This window comes from Spodoptera frugiperda, chromosome 17 (assembly GCF_023101765.2).
Source record: "Spodoptera frugiperda isolate SF20-4 chromosome 17, AGI-APGP_CSIRO_Sfru_2.0, whole genome shotgun sequence".
Taxonomy (NCBI): domain Eukaryota; kingdom Metazoa; phylum Arthropoda; class Insecta; order Lepidoptera; family Noctuidae; genus Spodoptera; species Spodoptera frugiperda.
In genome coordinates, this window is record NC_064228.1 from 4,873,929 (window position 1) to 4,901,293 (window position 27,365).

General features: G+C 35.5%; 1 protein-coding gene across 2 annotated transcripts in view; it reads right to left on the reverse strand.

The window, feature by feature from the left end:
- LOC118276822 (irregular chiasm C-roughest protein) overlaps positions 1 to 27,365 on the reverse strand; it is a 113,614-nt gene that overhangs the window by 29,498 nt on the left and 56,751 nt on the right. For both annotated transcript variants that reach the window (XM_035595389.2, XM_035595388.2), the window contains exons 5-9: positions 18,578 to 18,729; positions 18,157 to 18,248; positions 17,601 to 17,709; positions 4,170 to 4,254; positions 2,986 to 3,074 (exon numbers count right to left, since the gene is read on the reverse strand). In XM_035595389.2, coding sequence (XP_035451282.2) covers positions 2,986 to 3,074; positions 4,170 to 4,254; positions 17,601 to 17,709; positions 18,157 to 18,248; positions 18,578 to 18,729 — 527 coding nt within the window. The remainder of the gene's footprint in view (positions 1 to 2,985; positions 3,075 to 4,169; positions 4,255 to 17,600; positions 17,710 to 18,156; positions 18,249 to 18,577; positions 18,730 to 27,365) is intronic.

The window sequence follows — 27,365 nt, forward strand, 5'->3', positions numbered from 1 at the left end:
GTAGAAAAATGTTGTAAAAGGGTAGATTTATTGGGATGCAATTTTATACCTTTTTGGAGTTATATTAGTGAGATTTTCAGATATATATAATACCGTATGTTGCTATCGTGTTTAATTTTTTAAACACGTTTTCAATACTTTTGGATTGTATATCATTTAACTTCACATGCATAATTATCAGTAAATATCTAATCCGTAGTATACAATTTAATGCGAAAATCGGTTGGTGCGGTATCTCGGTAACCGGCTACCGCGCAACGTGTAGCTGGTTCGATTACCGCACGGATCAACTCTTTATGTGATCCACACTTGTTTCTGGTCTGGGTGTCATGTGTATGTGAACTTGTATGTTTGTAAACGCACCCACGACACAGCAGAAAATCCTAGTATGGGAAAAGATTCTTTAAAAAAAAACTCAAGCCCCCAAACTTGCAGGTACGGGTAGGTACAAAGACCAGTACAGAACATCGATACTGACAATAGCACTAAAAAAATAACACTACCAGAAACATTTAGTAAACTCCCTAACTATGAGAATGGGGCTAACAACATAACTAGACAAAACTACAACAATAAGACTAACTAGCTAAAAATGAGTACGCCTTCAAGGTAACTACAAAACTCGTTAAAGCACACAACGTTGCTTGCAAAGCCAATTATAACACACCTCCCAACATCCCCGTAGAAAGAGCAGTTACACTTGTAAATAAAATATTTAATAAGCCAAAAAACACTCCAAACACACTCCCCAAGTATGAAACATCTGATGTAAAATGCATATTGCAGGTACATGGTGCGCCAAGAAGAAATTTGAAAATTCCCTCTTATATTTTCCGACGCTCGGGAACCATGTAAATAAGCTTGGTAAAATTTAATATAGTGTACAGAATTAATGGGGAAAAGACACTTGAGGTGATGTAAGACACAGGGCTATGTTACTTTGGATTTTTAATGGAGCCTCCGAAAATTGGAATATGGTACTCTCAGATTACTCTACTCGTTCGCGTAACAAAATTTCCATTTGTATGTTTACAAGAAGAATTTTTAAGTTGATGTTATGTTCTGTATTTCGTTGGAATCTGAATTTATTTTGACGTGTCTTTGAAGATATCTAGAGCGATATTCCCTTGGGATTTGTACGAAGGTTTCTGAGTAAAAAACAGGCTTTCTGTCGTTATGTATACGTGTTGAAATCACAAGGGAGGTCAAGGGCAATCTTGTGTAAACAGGTACTAGGTAAAGAATTCTTTTCACTAGGGAAAAAATGAGCATTGATTAGCAAGCTCCCTCAAGGTAGTCTAACGAATTTTGTAGTAAGTCCGACGCTTTTCTTTGTCGTACTTCAGTCGTGTCTAAATCAAAACACAAACTACATTAGAAAAGTAATATTTCCATAGGTCTCTCTTACAAAGCAGACGCATTAACCTCCTCGCACTAAACACCATGACCCGTTTTCCATTTCCATAAAATAAATTACCTTAATTGTTTACCCTATAGCAGTGTCAACAAAAGCAATTGACACGTGGATGCAGCGGCATTGACACCCGTTACAAGCCTCACCTACGAACACCATTTGCCTGATTAAAAAACCCGCTATTTAAAATCGATATTAGTTAAATGACTCGCGCGAATTCTCGAATGGTTTGGTCTTCGAAGGAATTCAAGCACGACCCAGTTTTACTAAAGCAATGACCTAGATAAATTAAATTCTACTGAATGAGGAGCTCTGTTACTGAAAAGCTAGTATTACAAACCTTTTCATAACGTCGCTTTGTGACTTTTGTTCGTTGACACTTCTAGAAATAAATGTCATGAAGTACCTACTACGTGTCGCTTCTAGTTGTTTTGAGTTTCATGTAATAAGGGGTGATTTTCTTTTTTATACAATTTGATGTGTCGACGTTTGGCCCCTATCGCCTGATAGTAAATGATGATGCGGCGCACAGTGGGGCACGTCTGCCCATAAGCAATCTATTCACTCGATGATCGCTTGAAGCAAAGCGCTTCTTGCAGGTGAGTGAAATATCTACCATTAAGAGGTGGCGCTTCGCCGATTGTCTTGCGGTTCGGCGATGGAAAAGGGAAAATTAAGGTGATTTACCATGAAAACCAGCGCATCAAATTTAGACTCTAGTTTTGAAATCGTGAAAACGGCATAGCTTCCTCAGTATTCAAGAACAAAAGCTAGATTTTCCTGCTCAGAAGATGCAGTTGCAGCAGTAGCTACTCCACAACACAGGCAAGTACATATCTACATATGTACCTATTATTTTAATACTCCACAGAAAGTCACAAAATATTACAAGACTTGCCTTGAATTTCACTATTTTCAACCTAATTAGGCTGTGTTTGTTTTAATAATGTTAGTCTAAACAATATAACTACGTGATATTTTGTAAACAGAATATAATAGGGATGGAAAACTAGACAACATTCAAATTCTTATAATGACTGCAGAAAGCAACTTCAGTCAGTTCCTTATTACCGTACTTTTTATCATCATTGTATTTAACAACACTGATTTCTTCACTTCACTTTACTTCTGATGTATACCTTACTCTTCTATCTACTTATAGAAATGAACTTGAAGTTGGTACAACATACAAACAACATAAACCATTCCAAAGGTGCTTAGAAACAAAATGGCGCATATTCACGTTATAGAGAGTAAAGATCCCTAAGAAGAGGAGGACCAGGCGATGTGATCGTGCCTAGCGGTCTTTCTGCCCAACTGTTTTTCATTGGGATTTTCTATGCTTATTCGCATGTAATCTTCATATATGCGAGATAGGATTTAAGACATCATCCGTTGATTTGTTCGTCAATCGTCTATGTGCGACTTCTGTCATCTGTCACTTGTCATGCGTCGCCACAAACACATCTAAATTATTCTCTCACTTTGTCACATCACTTTAATTCTAGCTAATGTTCTCATTACATGATTGGTAAATGGTCAGTTCTAGACCAGAACTGTAGTGTACTTACCAATTCATTACTGACGTCACCAGCGATATGTTCATTGTTGACGTACCATTTGTACGTGAGATTGTTGGGATTTGCACTGGCTTGGCAACCTGTGAAACAATAAGGGTTATTTAATGAAAAGGTTCTTTATCAACAGTCTATAAGAAGCCGGTGCTGACCAAAGGCCTCTTCCGCACAAGGAGCTTTAGCCACTAGTCACCACACTTGATCATTTGATTTGAAAGGACCCTACTAGATGTCGCTAGTGCAAACCTCTTGTTCTTCGTCCAATAGTTAATTAGCTAGTGTCACACCATTGGACGTTCAATATTTGACAGCTGCTGTGATTGGACAAATAAACAACCTCGTCCAACATTTGTGCCATATTTGGTGAGCAAAAAAAAACGATACCTCCCTTTCTGTGTAGCGGTTGTTAATACATTTTCCTTCTATCACAACAGAAGCCCTTAAAATTAAGTTGAATGTAATCAGTAATTAGTGTACCGATACCGATAAATATACCACATTATCTATAAATATATATATATTTTTAATTAGTTGAGTCGCAAGAAACACTTAAAAGGCTTGATTTTGTAAGACATTAAAGATAAGATCACATTCAAAAAATCCAACTCAAAAGGATGTTTATGAAAAGAATTAATTAATTTTCTATAACCTTGATGAAATGTTACCAAAATTTTTATTCACCTACGCAGTCTTTATGCGTAAGTATTCAATAAAATTAATAGGGGACCCAAAATCGACCCTTGGGGTATGCCTACGAATGGCAATGAACTTTTATGGGTTGATTAAAAAAGTAACGAAATTGATGGTCAGAAGTTAGTTGATTTTTGTGTTGAGGCCTAGACAAATGCTTTCATTATTTCGTACACTAATAAAATATACACATATTATGTATTGTAAGATTACCAAAAGTTTAAAAAATATCACGTGTTGTATAAGGAGATCACTCATATGACTTAAATGAAACTACAAGTAGTACTCAACCACAGAAGCATGATACAACTAAATATTTTAAAAAACCCGAAATTATTATTAATATTTTTCGTATTTTGTCGGTCAAGATGAAAATAAATATGTAGGTTAAATTGAGTCATAAGAGGTTCCTCCATACGGTATCGAAATAGAATCGATTTAGAGCAATTGCCACTTCTCTAGGGATCAAAGTTAAGTTGGAAACTAACCAATTACAACTGTATCTCCCTCTTGAATGTTTCCTTTCAATATTCCAGACTTCACGAACATTCGAACTTTGGGCGCGTATTGTACCTGAAACAAAAAGAAAAAAGTATTAGATTTTTGTCGAAAAATCTTTTAATTTTATACCGTCTAAGAATTATGTTGTTATGGAAACCAGACATATAACTTTTCTTGAAGACAGTTCTATAAAAATTATTCTACATCTTGACAACGACCTTAATACACGTGAAACATTTTCAGAACGTCGACACCACGAAATCGTATTTAGTGGTTTTACTAAAATTTAATAGTTTACAATAGTACTATGTGTGTAACTAAAATAAAATAAACTTGCTTTGTTAAATATCAATGCTAGAATACACAACACACAACGTCACACCTTTTTATCCCCGGAGGGGTAGGCAGAGGTGCACATTATGACATATAATGCCGCTATACATTGTACACCCACTTTTCACATGTAATAGGGGGTGAGCCTACTGCCATATACTGGGTACAATTCCAGACTCGGTGCTACTCCTGAGATATTTTTGAAAAACCGAAAAAAGCCCAGTAATACTTTGCCCGACCCGGGTATCGAATCCGAAACCACATGCCGGCAATCGCTCTTGCAACCACTCCACAGAATTAATGTAACAATATAGTTTACAAGTAAAATTGTTGTTAAACGTGTACCAAGTAAAAGTACTAAATACGAAGCAGTAAATGAGAAAAATATTTCAAAAAACACCGTCAATTTTGAAGAAACGAAACAATACCGGCTTGCCACAAGAACCAACCGTAACAAATCGAGTCGACCTAAAAATCCTCAACAATTTTTCACTGGAATCTTTAAAAAAGACTGTTTTAAAAATAAAAAGGTAAAGGCGAACCATTTTTCGTTGTGTCCAAATCAGAAACTGTTTTCTTGTAGTTCTAAGGTGGAGCAAAACACATGGAAGCAAAGAAAATAAAAATGGAACGTCTAGTGGGAACTTCGATAGTTGTGTTTGGGTTCGTTGTACATGGATCGCGTAAAGTAAGAGGAATTTTGTAGGAACGGAGATATCTTTTATTTTATTTTTGTTGTGAAAATTACCAGAAATATTACCTGTATTTGTACGTCTGCTATAACCAATACTACTGTAGTAGAGATGAGACTGATTGTAATGATATTTGCCGGCTTGAATAAATCAACTAGAGCGCCAAACGCGTTCTTGTTTCGATTACTTGAAACGTAAAGCAAACTTGTAGTGAGGGTTTTTTTTTTCAGGGGGGAAAATCGTTTTAGGTGACAAACTGAACTGTCAATTAAACGTATTCGGATCAACCTCTATTGTGTATACATCAACATCTTATAAGTGGCCACAGCTAACCAAAGGTCTCTTCTCGCACGGAGAAGGTTTGGCCATAAATCACCACGCTTGTTGTGCCCCGCATCAATGCGGGTTGGCAATTTCAGACATATAATCAAAAATTATAAGTCCAACAGTCGTACTTGCAACCCTAAACCAACGAAGTAGTAAATTACTTTAAATTATAACTTTATTAACCCTTGCAGATACTAGCACTAATATTTTACAGCTGATTGTTTAAGACTGGGTATGGCAGAGCATTTTAAAGGCGTATGATATTGGAAGCTAGCCAAACTGGTATGGCAGGCACCATATATAATTTGGAAAGGTTCTGCAAGTAAATTGAAAAGATGGTTCTAATTTGAAATGGAATTGAGCCATTGGAATCGATGGTAGATAGTGCACTTAAAGCTGAAATTGCTTTGATTGCCTTAGTCATATTATAGAGGAAATTAGACCATAATTTTTGAATAGCTGGTATCAAGTGCAGGCGATTAAAGCTTTTGATTCCTAACTTTGGTAGTGTTTTTGACATTATTATGTTTTATGTAGGGCGAAGAGTCCAATTTATCCAACAATCTATTATCGATAGTAAACAAAAAATGACTAATGAGCACAATTTTGTACTCCATGCAGTTATTGAGACTTTCAGTCTAGGAGAGCTCGACTAGAGTGACTGGAGTGATACCACGGTCTCACAGAAAACCGACGTGAAACAACGCTTAAAATGTGTTTTGTTTTGTGAGTGAGGTTGCTGGTGGCCCAATTACACCCCTTACCAATCCCTTATACCCCCACAACCCTTATATTCCTAATCCCCAAAAAGCCGGCTACGCACTTGTAACGCCTCTGGTGTTTCGGGTGGCCATAGGCGGCCTTACCATTAGGTGATCTGTCTGCTAGTATACCGGTTTTATAATAACTAATATCTTAAAGCTCAATAATACTTTAACCAACCCAGGAATCAGAGCACAGATATTGGAAAGTTTCACTTATAACTATCAGATTAAATAGGCATTCCATTATTCTAGCATCAAAATAATATTGGGGCAGTTTAGTTTACACGTAAACATCACGTGAATCAATTTTGTTTGAAACACAATCAATTCTAATTACATTAATTAGCTTCCATTAAATGAGCTCTGTTATATTCAAACTGCTGGTATTTTGCTAATAAGTACTTATTTAACTATTACAAGCGAATAACATAAAGGTATCAACTACATAAAATAAAATGAATAAGCTTTCTCTGTCCCTATGTCGCTTTGTATGCTTAAATCTCTAAAACTATGCAACGGATTTTCATGCGGTTTTTTTAATAGATATGTAGAGTGATTCGAGAGGTAGGTTTATACGTATAATACTAGCCGGCTTCATCTAGTTATTTCTAAGATTGACGTGTAAAAGTGTTATCTTATAACCAACTTGCGAAAATTAAATATCATTTGACTGCACGGTTGGTGCGGTGGCTGGGCAACTGGCTGCCGCGCAACGGGTAGCGGGTTCGATTCCCGCACGGAACAACTCTTTGTGTGATCCTCAAATTGTTGTTTCAGGTATGGGTTTCATGTATATGTGAACTTGTATGTTTGTAAACGCACCCACGACACAGGAGAAAATCCTAGTGTGGGGCAACGTTTTTATTAAAAAAAAAATATCTTTAAATAGGTACATGTATAATATATGGAGTGGAAGGAGGGTAGGGAGGCCTTTACCCTGCAGTGGGACGAAAATGGCTGAAAAAAAAAATGTATAATATATGACCATTGCACCCATGCGAAGCTGGGGCGGGTCGCTAGTACTACTATAATAACAAAACTTTTCATACCATCATGTGTAAGCAGAGAATAGTGAATTAATGTGTTCCTGTGGCTTTTTATAGGATGAAGGTAATCGCTCATTAGAGACACCTGGCACACGACCAGCACCGCATCGCCTTGAGCAGTTAGCATTTTTTATGTGAAATTCTAAGGATACGCGCACTTTACATCTACTGACGATCGCCTTGCTCGCTGCGTTGACCACGGGTGGACGGCGGGTGGCCCACTCGTTGATAACTCGCTGATCGCACGCCTAGTTATACATGTATTAAGCGCGCATTCCCGTGGGATAAAAGTATCCTATCACCCAAGTCAGCTCATACCCTGTCTGTATACCAAATTTCATTAAAATCCGTTCAGTAGTTTCAGCGTAATTGGCGGACAAACATCCAAATTTCACATTTATAATATGACTAGCGATCCGCCCAGCTTTGCATGGATGCAATAGTGAATTGGTGATATATTATGCTTGTAGTATACATATAAACCTTCCTCTTGAATCACTCTATCTATTGAAAAAACCGCGTCAAAATCCGTTGCGCAGTTTTAAAGATTTAAGCATACAAAGGGACATCGGGACAGAGAAAGTGACTTTGTTTTATACTAGGTATGTAGTGATATAGTGTTAAATATAAGTTTGTAAATTAACCTCACGATACCAAAGGACATAATACTAATTTGGAGCAATGACTTTTAAATAATATAGAAGAATATATATAATATGTATATAGTATACACATTTTAATTAATGTCAAAGTATTATAAACTATACTAAAATTACAATTATAATAAAATTAATACTGTCTTCTTCTGTCAATAAAATTGTTATTTTCAACTAACAAAGCCAACTAAAGTGGGTGTACCATGTGTAGTACCTCCCTGTCCTCCCACGTTTTATAATTTCTTGAACTTTACGCCAATTTACCGGCAGAGCGTAGGCAGAGACAGACACTATTCAAATAAATGAGATATTAGCAAAAATAATAATTATTACCGTGGGTGGTTGCTTCCATTTGAGAGGTAAGAATCCTCTCAATCTCAGCTTAGAGAATATTAATTTGTTTGAACTTTTATATCATAAAATAAATGTTTTCAGTCAATGACAGTATTTATTTATTTAACTAGCTTCGCTTCTGCCAGCGGCTTCGCCCGCATTCCCGTGGGATAAAAAGTATCCTATTACCCTAAGTCTGTATACCAAATTTCATCGAAATTCTGTCAGTAGTTTCAGTGTGATTGACACTTTCACATTTATAAAATTAGAGTGATGTGATACTACTGAACACATACTTTATTAAGCAAGAAGTAGTAAAATAACTGAAACTTCTAAAAGTATCTTTCTTAAGTCAACGTTGATATTGTATCTTAGTTTTAAAGTCTCAGATACGATGCCGAAGTTGAGCTTTTGCTTTGTCAGCCTCTGAAAACATCACAATTGAAAATTCCAAAACGACTCTGGAAAAGTCAAAGTCAAATCATTTATTTCAATAGTTCAATGACCCTTTGATTTAACATGGTCCTCACATAATACATACAATCAAAAGGAGTGCTTCTATACAAAAAAAAGGAAGAATCTCCTTGTTTCAATAATAATAAAATATTCCATGTTATAAGGAAAAAAATCCTATGATGTTTTAATCGCAAATTTGACCCAACGAATTAGATTCAGACCCTATAACTTACAAAAAAAAAACACCCATCAAAAACGCCAAATAAAACGACAACTCTTCTCACACATAATCCTAAAAACAAACTTAATGCATTCAATAAAACGATACAACGTTACAACAAGCTATATCCAGCCAAGTACCAAAGGACATAATCGTAAAGATGCCCCTTAATCCAGCTCAGCACATAGTTTATTTTGTAACCAATGAACCTTTCAGTCTAGACGAAGCCTTACAGTTGGGAATTAAAGTAACAAAGCCTTCTGAAGTGACGATAAACCTTTTGAAAGGCACTCGATGTTGTGCAAAGAATGCGATGTCACATCTCGTTCATCGTCTTTGCTTGAATTATGGATTTTGCGTGTAACAAAGCGTTTGTCGGCTGGAAATGAGGTCTTACCGCCGTACTCAGTCATTTAATGGTTACTTCACCCAGTCTTCAGCAATTGTTTTCGGAACAAAATCGTTACTAAGGAATAGTTTACGTATTCATTAAATGACTCTGAGTATGGCAGTTAGATTTTAAGTCAAGCTAGAGTTGAGTTGAGTTGTGTGATTTTAAACAGATATAAAAGAGCGGTGTATTCTGGCACAGGCATTCATATGCTTAAAAGAAGATGCTGCTATTAACCGTAAAACTATGTATGTATGATCGTGTAATAACGAAATAAAACCTTTTTTGGTTTTGATTGGTAGAAGTCATACTAAATTAATTATTATGATCATCAGCATTCTCACGTAACTATTTGACGGGGAACTTGAATAATTTCAAGACATGCTACAGCTGCATTCCGCAACATACCTCTAGCATGGCTTAAAATTTTGAGTTCTTCGTCAAACACGTGAGTAAGCTTGTTGCAGTTTGCTTAGAGGGAGTGTCAAACTTACTGACTAAAAATCACCCCGTTTCTGCTCCTGTCTTTCGAGCCGGAGCCTCTGTAAACTACCTGCTAGGTAGTCCGCAGCTCCGAAATAACACTGGTTAAGTATCCGTATCACGTTAAGACTAGAATAAGTATTTCTAGTATTTGTAATTATGACTGTGACGTCTGGCAAAAGTTGACCTATCATAATAAAAATAAATAAGAATCCTATAACCACACATCTGACCCATCTAAAGCTTTAGAAAGAATAACAAAAGTTTGTTATTACAATTTCAAAGAATTCCTCGAAAAATACGCCCGTAATGTTTTATTCCGTTTGTAACTCCGGATTATGTGTTTCAAATAAATACGATGCGACCCGTTTCCCAGTTTATGTGTGATAAAACGTTAGAAATATGTATGATAAAGTTTGACATCTTTTTTCACAAAAGCGTAAATAAATGTAAGAGTAAACAAAAAAAAACATGTACTTGTACAAGATTTTTTTTTCTTGAGAATAAGTGATTGGATGATTTTCATCCCTAAAAAAACTATATGTTTTAGCGTTATAAATTACATTGTAAATGAACTTCAAAATATAAGTGTTCAAACTGACATGCTCACTAACAATATCATTAGAACTTGAAACGGGATATTAATTTAGCATGTTTATAAATTTTTATGAGTTTCCAATATTTCATATTTCAGTTTATTCGTAATAATGGCGCTTGCAACAATGCCGGAATATCGGAAACTCATAGAAATTAATAAACATGGTAAATATCCCGTCACAACTTCAAAATAATCCATGCTTAAAATTTTGAAAATATCCAACATTCAAGATGGTATGAACTGGCAGTTAATAAACGTAAACACAATAATAACATAAAAAATATCGACTGCAAATAAACCTCAATATTCCTCTACGACATTGCAAGAAAACTTGGCAAGGCTACTCACAACTTGAACCGGGCCATAAGCCTAACAAACTAAAAAGAAGAAAAAAAAGTTCAAGGAAAAATGATATTTCTTCGAACACCGGTCACAAATTTAAAAGGATTTGTTCCATTAAAACCTGGCGAAATGCCTGGAAAACCAGCGAAGAAAAAAATCATTCCGCTCATGACATAGAAGATTTGCTGACACAGTAACAGCGCGTCGTCACAAAATTAGAGTCTTACACAACCCTCCTTATTTTCACTTTTCCAGTATAAAATCTCGTCCAAAAATATTAGAACTACCCCACTTAACGTGGTGTCAACGAACGAGACAATTTCGATAGGCCAAATGAGACTGGCTATACTCGTAAGCCGAATCGGCGAATTTTCCAAAAGGAAGATGTATAAAAATTGTGGAACGGTTTTTTTTTACCGACTGTCTGTTTCCTTATTTCGTTTCTCCCATTTCTTTATTTCCGTTTATTGGAAGCTTGGCTTAAGAAGTAATTTATGTGTGTACAAACTCAAATTAAGGTTTGTTTTACTTGTGTATTTCGGTTATTTTCTTTTGAACGCGAATTTAATCGAAGTTTCCACGGTAAGTTTGGATAAAGTTTTCGAGTAATTGGGGTGTAGCTAATAAAAGTCGTAGAGTTAGATTATTATTGACATTTAGTATCAAAGGCGATAGGTTAGTAATTAATGGATACGCCTACGGTTTAAAATTAATAAAAATCTCGATTTTTATTTTGATTATTAGAACTTTTTTAACTAAGCTTGGCTTTTTTTTATTCATGCTGTATACTTCATTATACTAGTGAATATTAAGCTTAAGTCTACCTCGTTGGATGAGTGGTCGTAAGTGAGTGCGGGCAACGAGTTTCAGGTTTCAAAAATTCTCAGCAATAGCACGGGTTTGAAATTATGCCCAGTAAATGGCAATAGGATCACCCTCTATTACATGGGATTTCTTTAGTATAATTTACAAAACTGATCAAGTAACGTATAATAAGTAACATCATTCTTAAGAAGATATCCTTAACAACATTAAGAGTATCATTTATACATACGACACATCCACAATCAAATACAAAGTAACAAATCCATACGAACAAAAACCACGTAAACATGAAGTATTTTCTTAACCAATTTATTATCTTATGGTAATACGGGAAAACATTTCGAAGGCGTGCGTCGCAAAAAGATGGGTACAAACGCTCTTTTTCCTTCTACACATTTTAATACAAAATTATACGAACAAGATAGGGGCCCAAGGGAATTTAAACCATAAAGTCTTAAAGGAAATGTGGGCTTAATCGTCCTATGAAATTATCTCATTTTTGTGGAAGCTAAAACGTTCATTTATGGTTACAAAGTGATCATTAGCATACTGCCTTTATGTCTGTTTTAGTTTCATTTTTATATTCTATTCTTTAGAGTTGAATTTGTTTAATCGTGAATTTGTAATTGAATTTGGTTTTATAGTGGATTTTTACGTTGATTTTAAATAGTCTTTGGTTATTTCTTTTTTAAGCCCAGATATAGGTGATCGACTGATGTCCACAGAAGACGTAACATGGGCCGATCTCCCACTAGCTGGCCTGAAGATATCGTCAAAGTCGCGGTGAACCAGTGGATGCAGGTGACGGCTTGTCGTTCTTCGTGGACGATTAAGAGCCTTTGTTCATTTGGTTGGTATTGTTCGTCGGATCATTCAGCAACAGCCGTCAGCTGAGCTAATTGTTATCTGACACATGCGTGCTGCCATCTGAACAGGTCCGCTCAAACTGCTGTGGTTCTTTCCTCAAAAGACCACTACAGAATAAACTTGGACGGTTCTCCGACATCTTTAATTGATTTTGTCTGGACTTTAAAAGAGACTATGACCACTGAGTTTGTTTCGGCATTTCTTCTCAGAGTAGTCCGATAGGAAATGCCGGCCTCATCTAGTTATTTAAGAGATTGACGTGTAAAAGTGTTATTTTATAACCTACTAGCTACTTCCGCGCGGTTTCACCCGCTCTGCTCGGCTCCTATTGGTCATAGCGTGATGTTATATAGCCTATAACCTTCCTCGATAAATGCACTATCCAACACAAAAATAATTATTCAATTCGGACCAGTAGTTTCAAAGATTAGCGCGTTCAAACAATCAAACAAACAAACTCTTCAGCTTTATAATATTAAGTATAGATTTGCAAAATAAATATCATTTATCATTTATCATTCAACAGTAGACGTCTTACAAAGACGATGATGGTAATGATAATGATTTATTTTTCGGTTTAATATTTCTAGCTTTCGAAGATAGGGAAAATGTTTAAGTATTAATAAGTCAGTGATTATTTTTTGTAAATATTTAATCAAGTATTGGAACAAAACGAAATGACGCTGAAATAATCCAAAGTTATCAGGTCCCATAAGTCGATTATTGGCATAAAGCTAAATAAGTAAGCTTACACTTATTAGAAGTAAAATTAGTTAATTAGTTTCTGTATATGCAATTTTGTTACCATTTTCTTTTCTAAACCAGATTAGTCTTGCAAAACAACCGGAATTAATATTTAGCTCGAGTTAATAAATGACCTGTTAAATTGGTTGGCCGTAAATCATGGCCGGGATGTTACTGAAGAAACAGTGTAAAGTAAAAAGTATAATTTATCAGGAAACTGAATGGAAATGTTTTGTTTTATTGCGGTTTTATTTGTTGCCGAGTTCCAAGTTGTTGACTTCTTGTAAAATTGTACGGAACTGAGTTTCTACTTCCCCCTTTAGGGACTTTTTAGACAGTGATTTTTTTAATAGGAATGATGAAGGGGTTATGAAAATTAAAAATCTATTTTGTCCATCAGTTAGGTAATGAAAAAATATTAGACACGTATTTTTATTTTTATTTTGTTATAATAAGATTACAATACTTAGATAAAACGTATCAAGTTTAGGAGTGGGAACAAATGCGTCATTTCTAGGTATAAAATGTTCTTAAAAGTGACATCACATGATATTTCAAATCAATATAATTATCTTCGAAAGCATTTGTTTTCGTGAGTAAATAAAAAATAAGCGTGTGATTGGCCGATTCTAATGAACCAACCAATCATATAGCCGAACGATTTCTATTTTGACAAACGTAAAACAAACTGATATCTAGACACACGGCAGTGTGTCCGCCAAGTTCGAGCAAAAAAACCGACACACCGGCCGTGGGTTATATTACACGAACCATTTCGGGCCAAGTTCGACCCACCTATAACTCAAAATCTATTTTATCTACGCATATGAAATTTCTAGTATCTGTCGAGATCTACTTACTTATCTAAAATACAAAATTTCATTAATGTACCTTTGTAGGTCTTGAGATATTGACTCAGAAAATCGCTATTTTTACTATACACTCACTGACTGACTGACTCACTCACTCATCAAAAACCTAGACCACTTCCAATGGTCGTATTGACTTGAAATTTGGCATGGAGGTAGGTCTTTAGGTCAAAGTAAAGGAAAAAATCTGAAAATGGCCAAGTGTGAGTCGGTTTTAAAAATAATGAAGGTGTAAATTCATACCCCTAAGGAAGTAAAACAAAAAAAATATCTATATCTTCCAATGGTCGTACCGACCTAAAATTCGTTACGAAGGTTTGTATTTAGTCAAAGTAAAGTAAAATAAGAAAAAAAGAAAATAAACCTTACAAAAATAAATGAAATCCCACCCAAAACATAAATGTGAAAGGCTGCCCGATAATATTGGAATGCTTCGCCTATAAAAGAAGTGAGATCTAAATAAGTACCAAGTTCATATCAGTTAAAAATGATATAACTTGGCAAGTTATATACTTGACTCATTGCGTTTAGTAGGTTTATAACAAAGTGATGAAAACTTGCCAACTTGTTATATCATTTTTAACTGAGGTCTGTGTATGGAACTTGGTACTTATTTAGATCTCACTTCTTTTATAGGCGAAGCATTCCAATATTATCGAACTTGGCAGCCTTTCACATTTATGTTTTGGGTGGGATTACATATTACACGCCAAGCCGAGTTTTAAAAACTCTATCAATTCAAGTCGAACAACGAACCACTGAGTCGACTAAAATCGTCTTACTATTATTATTCAACAAGAATAGAAATGGTCGAATCTTTTAAAATATTCAGTAAGTATTACGGAGTCACGAAAGCTTTCACATATTAATAGATACGAATAGATTTTAATTTAAATCGTTTTCACCTGTTACATTAAAATGTACCTTAAGACAATAGTACAGGTTACAAGGTCGTTTAAATGACGCGTCAAGGTAAGACGAGTAATTACATTAATTATTGTTATTAATTTACTGACAGGCCTTTAATACGGGTGATATTACACGATATTCTCAGTTTTAGCTTTATCCCATTTGCTGTAGAAGTGTACAAGTCTTTTTCTTCCTGCCCTTATGTTAAGCTATTGATCTATTTAACTGACTTAAAAATAGGCGGTTCTCAGTTTGACCTGTATGTATGAGTGTTTGTGAGCGATTATCTCGCGTTTGGCTATAGTGATTTTGATGCAGTTATAAATATAGTATTTGTCAGACTTAGGAGAAAGTTTCATTGATATTACCTAATTTTTATTTCTACTATCATACGTTGTCCTATAACCATACTCTTTTTGTTTTTAAATTCCAAATTATATTTAGTGTTAGATAGTACCATTTATCGGCAATGGTGGCCAATAAATATACAATGGCTAAAACACGTTATAACCAATAGGACCCGAGTATTGAGTGAAAAATTATATAAATACGAAAACACTCGTCTCTGTCTCTTCTTTACGCCTAAACCACGGTACCGATTTGAATAACTCTTCTTGTTTTGGATAGTCCATTTATTGAGGAAGATCTGTCTGTATAACACTACGCCACAATCAATAGGAGCCGAGCAGCTAGAGCTAGCTAGTAAAAAATACACGTGTAAGTAAAAATAACTCATTTTCTTCATTACTTTCGCAACACCGGTACGGGGAATCTAATATTCTCTACATGTTACATATTTTTTTATTAAGAAGAGAGTAAAATCTAAAAAATGTCTAGTTCACTTTGCTTAGAGTAAATTGAAGTAGGAATGTGAGATTTGCTTACGATGTCTCTCTGTTTTTTTTATGTTTCTAAATGTAATTTGGATATGTTTTGGGATACTAAGTATGCGAATGGATTTAGCAGTATTTCGAAATGGATATTCTTTTACACAATCTTTATATAAATGAAAATGATAAATCAAAAAATTATGAATGCTAAAGTAAAATCGCAGCGTGGCGTCCTATTAATTTTTATAGGTACTAATTCCCGTTTTTTAAGGAGGGAAAGTCATCTTTTCAAGGAAACAACAATACCACCACTAAACACATCGGCTAGAACTTTCCTCAATCTGCCATTATATTAACTCCGTCATTATAATATCAATCTCAACACATAATATTCTAAATATAGCAAACCGCAGACGATTGTCAAACCAATACACAACTTGAACACAAATTACATAACCAAGACACAATTTAATACAATCAAATCTATGAAATATAAATTCGTATATGAAATAAGGGCTCGTACAGATGATGCCGTGCCACCACCGTATCCGTTCGTCACCACCACATCGGGCCGTCACCATATCCATGTCGTTTGATTAAAAAAAAAGTTATGTCACGTTTATCCCCGACGGGGTAGGCAGAGGTGCCCATTACGGCACGTAATGCCACTATACAATATACACCCACTTTTCACCATTTATGTTAAGTCCCATGTGATCCCTATCACAGGTGAGCCTATTGCTATATAGTGGGCACAATTCTAGTCTCCGTACTAAGAAATTTTCGAAAAACCGAAAATGGCCCAGGAATTCTTTGCCCGACCCAGGAATCAAACTCCAGATCTCTTTTCCGGCAGTCGCACTTGCGACCACTTGATTCATATTCCTGGGACGCGCTAGATTTCAGTGTTCCGGTGTTTTCATAATTATATCTTTTATAGAACCTGGCTAACAAGAGTTGCAGCGGTTTTGGGAGGTTGTGGCAGGCTTAACTCATAATAAAGCTAGCATTGTGTAGTAAAATCAAGCATCGTAGTGGCTCGACGGTAAAAGCAGTGGATTTCGATTCGTTCGATTGTGGCGTCGGTCGTGTACTCGAGCCCTTATTATAATTGTTTCCAACTACCCATGACATTGTAACATGATTGTGATTCAAGACATTTCTAGTATCAATTAGCTGATTACGATTATTTAATTAAATTGAATCAAAGACATTTGTGACGTCGCAAGTTATTATTTTAATGGAATATGTGATTTTGTAAGGCTAAAATGTTATAGAATTAAAGCAATTAGGATACTTTAGTTAAAATTTGTTATTTCTGAAAGGTTAAAATGGCGGATTTTATTTAATATGCGCAGATAATACTTAATTTAAGACGTCGAAACCTACCAACGGAAAATACCATTGTGACTACATTAGGGAACAATAATCTTATACGTATATTACTATGATTTTTTACTGAAGAGTTTGTTTGTTAGAACACGCTTATCTCTGGAACTACTAGTTCGAATTGGATAATTCTTATTGTGTTGGATAGTCCATTTATTGAGGAAGGTTATAAAATCCCTCAAACCTCACGCTACGATCACTAGAAATCGCGTGAAAGAAGCTAGTTTTTTAATAATGACATTAATTGTAAAAATAATTATGGTATGACATTGACAAAGCCGTATTAGGCAAAAATATAGTACATAGGAAGTCGGTTAATGACATCTTATAAAATTAAACCTTACCTGCAGCTTAATAGTAACAGCTCTGTAAGCTCGGTCTGCGGTATTTTGAGCTTGACACGTGAGAGTCTGATTGTGGTGGTGTCTTCTTGGTCGCAGTCGAAGTACAGACCTGGTAAAAAAATTACTGATTATATGATTTTATTATAATAATTGACTGACATGTTAAAAGCAAACTATTTTTAGTTTCTTTTTGAAGAAAATCTAAGATTAGGAATCTCTTTTCCAGAAAAAAGAAAGAGAATGCCTATGTAATTTCTACCAAATTATTTGTCTTGGAAATTATTATCAATTTAATTTTAATACAAGTCAATCATTTTGGAGCTCGTTCACATTCAACAGCCTTAAACAAAATTAGCGCTGAGATTCTTGGCCAGAAAATGGCTAGTTACTGAGATATTCAACATTTTTTGGTTATGGTCAAAAAACCGCGTTGAATATCTCAGAAACTAGTCACTTTTGGACTAGACACCTCAGTTTGTAGGAAATTAGTTGTATTATTACCTCCCGAGAGGAATACGTCACTCTGTATGTATATGTATGTATATGCGAAACTTACCGAGCAGTGAATCTCCGGTTATCAGACATTGGCACTACTGTGTAATTGACTCCATGTGTTAACACTCCACCATCGTTATCCACCCAGGTAATCTGTAAAAGAAATGTGCTTGGTAAAAATTGCAGAGCCTTGCTATTCCTTATCAAGGAGACAGGATAAAAATCTAATTAGTTCGTCAATTTGATCACTTATATTATAAATGTAAAAGTTTGTTTGTTTGGATGTTTGTACGTCAATCACGCTGAAACTACTGAACGGATTTTGATGAAAATGAAGCTGAGTTCGGTGATAAGATACTTCTTATCCTACGGAAGCTAGTACAGTATAATTTCTATTTCTCATTTCATTCTGGTGAATATAATAAAACCCAATAATGCTTTGCTTAACTTAGACAGGTAGAAAAATCTACATAATTACGTACCTCAGCTGCAGGTTTGCCTCCAACAGAGATACACTCCAGATTGACTTCTCTATCCTCCACTGCTTGAAGAACTGGACCTTTGAGGATCTTCGGAGGCTCTGGTGGCACGAGGACTAGGAGACGCGCGTACCTGGAGCGGATCGGTGGTTCACCTAGGAAGAAGAGATATTGCAACGTTAGTTCTAGAATATGTACCTTTTAAGTTAAGTGTAGGTACTACTTGTTCATGCTTTATGCCTTATTTTCAATTCAAAATATGTGATGTTTGTTTTTTTATTTCTCTTGTATAAAAGTTTACAATAGTAAGGCCTTAAATGTGAAGTCGCCAAACTGTTACATTTGATATATTTTTTATAATAACTAGCGTGAGACACACTAAATTAACTAAAATTATCTGCGCACGCTGCTCATGATGAAATGTCCCTTTGTGACTCAAAACTTGTAGAGCTTTTCTCCATACATTTTCGTGAGTATACCGTGATTTTCAGTTGATTTGTTACGTTTGATATTATACGTACAGTACAGGTATAATTACTATCTTTTAGTTTTGACTAGATTGACTTGATCTTATACCAGCAAAACATATAAACGCAAATCAAGAATTTATCTTATTTCTAAGCATTTATCTTCCTTGAATTTACTAACAGACAAAACAAACATAATTTCAATAAAAAAAATGAGTCATCATTTTCTTTCTGCTAACAATTCTCGAATACCATTTGAGGGTTAAGAAAAAGAAGAAAAATAAACACAAAGAGAATTTTTACTCAACGAATAATAAAGTAATGTATAATCTGGTTCCAGAACATTGTTTAATATCTCGCCTCTCAGCATTGCCGTTCAATGTGGCAATGCTGCCAGTCTTTTGGGCACCATACCTAACGACTCTGATGAGGATTATTTTTTCAAAGCTTTAAGTTAGTTTTTATTTCTTTTTAATTTTTTAAGGTATTCATAATTAATTATTATGTTATCGGCTTACTCACGTAACTGTTTGACGAGGAACTCGACTAGTTTCAAGCGATGCTAGAGGCTCATATTCATAAGAAGCATTCCGCGACACACGACGCGGCGATTGTCGTCAAAAAGTTACGTGAGTAAGTCGATAACATATTAATTAGTATGTCTCAAGAAAGTTTTTTTGTTTTTGATGGGTCGGAGTTTGGCCCCTATCTCGCCTGGTGGTAAGTGATGATGCAGTCGACAATACGATGGAGCATGTCTGCCTATGAGCAACCTACTCACTTGGGCCTTGAAGACACCCAGGTTATACTCATCAAGAAACACAGACTCTGGCAAAGAATTCTAGTTCTTAGCAGTTCGCACAAGAAAGAAGGTGAATTATGGGTGTTTGTAAATATTTTAGTCATACTTATTAATATTATTATTTAGTTAATACGGTTTAATAATATACAAGGTGTAACAAAAAGGGGGTATACATATCAAATGCACGGTTTCTAGATAACATAACAAACGATACGGGTAGGATTTTTTAAACTCATGTTTTCATGGAACGAAGTTATGAAGTTTTTCAATACATAAATTCCAGAAACCGAACATTACAATTAGGTAGATACTGGTACTAGGAGATCAGATTTACAGAAGAAATGTTTCGTAATTAGCGAGTAACCCCTGTAGTGTTGTGATACGTTTGTATGATGATTTAAAATCAAGAACCATGCGACACCAAGTATTTGGTACCAATTTTTTTAAATCGTATTTTAAGCTGAAACTTTGTGTAGAGATTCTATTCAACCTGTATTCTTCAGTGCTTCTTGATGTATATGGGTATTTTGTTACACCCTGTTTATTTACTTAAGTACTTATAATAAAATACCGCGTCCGTTTTAGAATTCATCTCAACACGCAGCCAAATATAGCAAATTGTTAATACCCTTTCGAATCAACTTGAGGCCTCCGTATGAACCTAACCGAATTACCATAGTTTGTGCTGTTTTATTATAATCTAATAAACTGCTTTATTGCTGCGGTCCGAACCTGAGGGGAATATATTTTCTGGAGGGTTTTGGTTCCGTGGTTATAAGAGTTAATGCTGAGTTTGAGGTGTAGAGGTTGATAGCGTCAGGTTAAGAGTGATTAGGGTTTTGATATTGATGAGGGGATGGAGTTTAGAAGAAGGTTAGGCGTTTGACCTACTTGTATATACAGGTTTTTTTATGGCACAAGCCGGTAAACGAACAGACGTATCACCTGATCCACAATCACCGCCGCCCATGGATACCCGAAACACCAGAGGCGTTATAAGTGAATTGCTGTTTGGTTAAGAATTTAAGGGTTGTTAGAGAATCGGGGATTGGGAAGATGGAGAAGGGTAATTGGGCCTCCGGTAACCTCACTCATACAACGCAATCGTTGTTTCACGTCGATTTTCTGTGAGGCCGTGGTATCACTCCGGTTGAGCCGGCCCATGCGTGCAGAAGCGTGGCTTTTCCTTATGAGATTAAATAATATTATGACATGTAAAAAAGGGTGAAATTAAAGTTCTGGATTACAGACTATTCCTTAAATACCGCGTAGCAAAACAACAAACAAAATAACATCACGATCATATCGCATACGATAATACACATCAGTACACACCAGCTAATATGTTTAAGCAGAATAACAGAAAATGGTAAACCCTATAACATTAATTGACATGACAATCAAAACTAAGCAGCACTCCTAAAGCAGTAACCACACAAACTTCAAGACAATTAAAGCCCGCACTTCCAAGTGACCATAATATCTGTAGTCACTTTAACATCGCTATAAAACCGACTACATCCTGTAACCTCGCATTTACTACATTTGATTACCACCAACTAACTAACTAACTCACGATCTAAGCGAAATGCTAAAAGCTCGTCCGTTGTTATAAAGTTAAAATAATTGGTATTTAAACGCGTTACACAATGTTGTAGAAGTAGATGAATGGACTAGACAACTGTGTTTATTAAATCAGTTAGTGGATTTTGTACTCTAGTTCCAAGTGATTAAGTGTTATTATCGTGTAGTGTCTTTCCGTGAACTAATTTATTACTGTTTAAAGTCAATGCTTAAGGCAAATTAAAGACTACTTAGATGCTTTTCCACCTGAGATGTGCTATGTAGCTATGATACGAAGACTTAATAGCTAAGCTGTAAAACTATGTAACCGTCCCCACTGATACTAAGCTATGTAGCTGTGCGAGGAAGATGCGAAGCTCGAGTATACGATGTTTCTTGCTAGCTTGCTCAGTGCTAAAATTTGTACCAATGAATATGATTGGTGATAGCCAATCGTATGTACAACAAACTAGCATAGCACATCTTTGGTGAAAAAGCACCCTTACTATGGAGAGAGATCATGGTCATGTCACCGACCACCTAGCTTTTAAGTAAGAGTTACTTAGTGCGAGGGTGCTCCAAAACGAATCCCCCTACTCGTACAGTTAAGTGTCACTTACAGGTTGGTGAAAATTAAAATGTCGTTTGGTGTCACCTATATTTATTTATTTATTTAACTCTTCATGCACATGAATGTGTACATAGGGTTGGCTTAATGCCGTAGGCATTTTCTACCAGCCAAATCTCTGGGTGAGCAGCCAAACCTTTAGGTGATACTATATTATCTTAGACGTTCCTTAAAATTTGAAAGGGGTAGGTAAAAACAAACCTCAAGAGTGAATGAATCATTCAAGATCTAGAGAGATCACAAACTTCTGACAAGACTTTTAAGATTTGCTAAAATGAGAAAATACAAGTATTATAGGTATAAATCAAAACACCTCAAATCAAAAAGCAATGTATTTGCTTATAAAATATCTGCAGCGTATGACTTGACAGGTAGCCGAACTACTGCCAAGACACACTCCGTGCGCAGCGTGGCAACTAGACTGCGATTCTCTCTTATATTTACAGCTCGGAATTATGTGACAGCTTCATAGATAGAAGTTACAATTGTACGAAGGTGTGGTGTTACAGCATATGGCGCTATTTCTAGAAATAATTTAACGTGTAATGGGATTTTTGCACATGTATTTCAGTTTTATTAATCGTTTATTCTTTCTTGAAATTGATATGGCTAGAAATGTAAGATTTTCTGTTGGTGTGTGGCAGCTTATGAGCATTTTTGGTGTCTGATATTAATAGAAGTTCTTCATATTCTACAATGTTGATTTTGGGCAGAATAAGTAACCAAATTTAGTCTTTTTCATTCCTCCCACTTTCTGGTTTGCTGCATCGTCAATAAATTATCTTCCAAATTGTAGGTTAGTTAGTCACATAGGTATACAACATCATAACCAGAACCCAGTTCATAGTCCAAATAAAGAATTTCACCCATTGTTTGAAGAAGAATGAAAGTAGGTATACAGGATCCTTGACAAAGAGTGAAAAATTCACCTCTAGGTTTTAACGCAAAAGGACTTTGCCAAAAAAGGAAAATCTGGGACCACCATTCCATACGAACAACAGAACAAACTATAGCTTCCAAATATCTTTAACTTAGTCAAACATTCGCCAAACTTATTTAGCAAATTACTGAACAAAGTGAGCCCCTATGTCTGCAAACGTGTCTATTTGAGTGCACTTCAAATAAGATGTACCTTTTTAACGACAAAGGGTTGGGCAAACACAATAGTTGTGTCAGTGCTGTGAAATTGTCCAACTTTACAACGTTTAATTCACCGACGCCTGTTTAAATTCGGCTGGGTTCGTTTTGGGTGTAAGGTAGAGGCGGATCGCGGTTTTAAAATGACTATTTTTGGTGGTATACTAATTTAGAAGGACTATGTTGTAAGGGGACAATCTTGATTTCTAATAGATTAAGTGGTAAATGAAGATTAATTTAATGTAACTATTTTAATTTTATCCTGTAAAAGGTTTTATACCCATCATGATACCATCGTGTATTTTTAAATGCGGTTGCGTTTTACACGTCACTACATTATACACTACATTTTAGTAGATTAGAAACACTGTTTGTTGTCATGTTGAATGAAGATCTTTCTTCTTGAGTTGGATTGTAAAATATTAAAATAATAATGTAATTATTATGTTATCGGCTTACTTACTCAAGGCTCATATTTATGAGCAGCATTTAGCGACACATATCGCGGTAACAGTTGCGCTGCTACAAATATAAGCCTCTAGCAAAGCTTGAAACTAGTCAAGTACTTAAACTCAAACAGTTACGTGAGTAACTCGATAACATAATAATTAATTCAGTATGTCTTACGAAAATTATTAGTTATTTTACTATCTTGTCAACATATTAATGAATGTCACTCCTCAATCTCCTACGCCTTGTACCACAACCTAACCTCGAACAAAGCCGTTGCGGTTGAACAATTTGCGGGTGTGTTTGCCTTTGACCGTGCAAAAGTGGCTTTTTCTTTACCAGGCCGTGTTTGACGAACGTCTAGTTGGACACAATTAACTTGTACTACTCCAAACTTGCTGTACTGTGGTATTGTCCTACTGTTTTGTCCTGTGCTACCACAGTTTTTGCGATGAATGAATAATTTGGTTTCATGTGCTCCAGAGGCGTAGCGTATCTTTGCCCCTTGGGCCTTGGGGCCCTGTATGAAAATTGTTTTGGGGTCCCATTTTTCTATTGGGAGGGGGGGATCATCGAATCAGGGAACACATGTTTGGAGGCTGACGTTATGATGACGTTTACTTTCCTAAAGTTGCTGCCAACTTTTGAACGCATGCTTTACGCGAAAAAGAAAGTTATTCATCATTATTTGGACTTTTGTAATTTCTGAAATGAAATAAAAAATTGGGATGGTTTTATTTTTTGCTCACGTACTTTGGGGGCCCCCCGTAACTTGGGGGCCCCGTATAATTGATACGGCAGATATGGGGGCCCCGTATAACTGATACGGCGCTAGCTACACCCCTGCTGTGCTCACAATGTAGGTCTGTACTGTTTGGCTTATTTCGGTTAAAACGTAGGTACATTTTGGGTACATTGTATTTTAATGGAGAAGTTATAAATTTCGGTTATTATAGCCGTAGTCGTGAGTTAAACTGTATCTAGTTGTCACAGCCTTCAAATGTAGTGTTTGCTATAAAATTTGTGATTACTCTGGAAATTTAATGTTTGATACTTGGGACGTTTAACGAGGGAAGAGCGAAAAAGATTAACTACGACTTACTTGACTATGTTAGACTACTATGTCATTATTTAATTGAGTGTAAATATGTTTACAGTTGGAATGTCGTGGTGGAGCAGAGGTTTAAGACGTTTTTAATGTATGAGGATGCGGGTGACGAAACCTACCAATGTGACAAATGTGACTTTCTAAGATTATTAAAACACTGACTAACGGTGAAGGAAAACATCGCGAGGAAACCTAGGCTTATCATTTTTTATTTATCAGTTTGAAATCGTCAACCCGTATTGAGCAAGCGTTGTGTTTAATGCTCAAACCTTGTCTATGCGAGAAGAGTCTTGTGGTCAACAGTGGCCACTTATCGGCTAAATTATTGTGACGTATACCGTCGGTTGACTAAGTTCTTTGTTCTTACTGTTGCTTTTAACAAGGTTAAAGAAAGTTAGATAAAGAATTGTAATTATCATCATGACTTTATTACTAGCCAGCCAGCTTTATTGGGAGATATGTTCAGCATTTGATGATGGAACTGCTATGGTGATGATGATAAAGTTCATGGTTTTATAATAACTATCGTGAAACATACTAAATTAACTATAAATCACTAGTAAGTAATAGTGATTTTTAGTTAATAAAGTTCATGGTTACATTAGGTAAACAGTCTGACAGAAATAATCTTTGGAATAGTGAAACTCCTCAGGTTAAGTATTAACAAGGACGAAGTAAATGGCTCGCTTCAGAATAATCTAATTAACTAAGGTAACGAGATATTTTAATTGAGAAGGGATGAGGAAATAAATTCTAGTTTATTTCGCATTTTCAGCCTGTAAAGTTGTTTTGTTGTAAGTAAGATAACAATTTCAGTAATTTAGGCACGTGTACCTAATAATTGAATATAGTTGTAGCTTTTGTAATAGATAATTATGTAAAATTTCTGAATTAAGAGTCCAAAATTTAATGTATATAGCCAGTGTACAGCAAAATGATCATTCTCTATTACACGGGAATCATTATGCGGACTGCCTGGCGGGTTACGGGGGTTTCAACTCGAATAGCACGTGTAGAAACGGAGTGGGTTTTCGTCAGTAAGAGTCTGACACTCCCTCGCGCCTCGCCCAAGGTGAGAAATGTCATTAGATGATTTAATTTCTTTAATTATTTTTGTGTTGGAAAATGTATATATCGAGTAAGTTTATAGGCTGGAAAACATCAAACTATGACGTCATGTTTATATAAACTAAGACTAAAGACTAAAATAAAAGAAAACTAAGTTATAAGAGTTGAGTAGAGCACGCAAAACCATGCAGGAATAGCTAGTTTAGTAAAATAAGCCATCAGTAGAATTCACATCATTATAATAACCGTATCACCTTCCTCGAGATGAGATCAACAATGAACGTATCGACACGATAAATCAAACTGATTTTTCGCATCAAAACACCCTTTTTATATATAAGTATAAACCAGTCGAGTTTCGCGACACCCACCAACATTTCTATCTAACATTCGCCTAAAACCGTAACCATATAAGATTACAAACTCATTTAGAATTTCCATTCGGAACTCCCCATTCTATTAGTCATTTCCCCACTTGAGAGGGGCAGAGAAACCATAAAAAATCCCATGCAATATTCCTATGAAGTCTTACAAATGTTGCCGAAATGACATAGAGGGAGGGTTGTTTACGGGGAACAGGGTGGAATCTCGGTGTCCCGTGGTTATACACCAAGGGTGTCGTTTCTTATCATTTTGAATTATTCAGGAGATGTAAGATATATCTAGTGTACTGGATATGGTTTGCTGTGACTTAATTTTACTTATAACCATAAGTATAGAAATTATGGGTTTTATTTCCTGTCACACTTTTTTCTGCTAGTTGTATTTATTTATTTTACTTACTGAAATAGTCTACAATACAAGAAAAGATAATTATAAATGCATGCCCGGCTTAAAAATTATAAAATAATAAGTATGTAGTATGTAAAAATAGATCGATTTGGTAACTTTCTGCACTTTAATATTGAAAACCACGTACGTAGCGTACATTGCCTGCAGGAACAAGTCCATAGCGCATTACTGACTGTCGTATACCTAATTCTTCACAAACCCAAAACCTATGTATATTATCAGCTACTAGCTAGTCACCTAGCTAGATGTATCAAGATATAAATGTATAAGACAAAACATAATATCCTTAAATATAAACCCAGTCACATCCATTAAAACAAACATCCTTGTTAGAAAGTCTACGTATTTCCCCACAGGATGTTTTTCACCTGACTCCTCCAAATTGGCTCGATAAGAAGTAACTTCAAGTCGCTAACTTTATTTCTAACTTTAATCTTGAGTGGTGTCTTTTTCCTTTATATTAAATTATTAAATGTTGAATCAATTTTTGTCTTCAAACTTCGGCGTGACAATCGGACTTTGCAAGTTTGGCCTATAATGGCCGAATACTCTGACGCATTTCAACTTTTGAATGATCTGGGGTTTTCTGTTTCTATATTTGTCATTGAATAGAGTGAGACAGGTTTTTGTTTATTCCAACATATTTTTGTTGGGGTTTTTATCCTTACTTGGATATGACAACCCCATTGTGTCCATCATTAGAATACAGACTATCATAAGGGTTAGGAGGACATCAAGAAGAAAGTTACTGTGAAAGCACTGAAAATAATCTACAA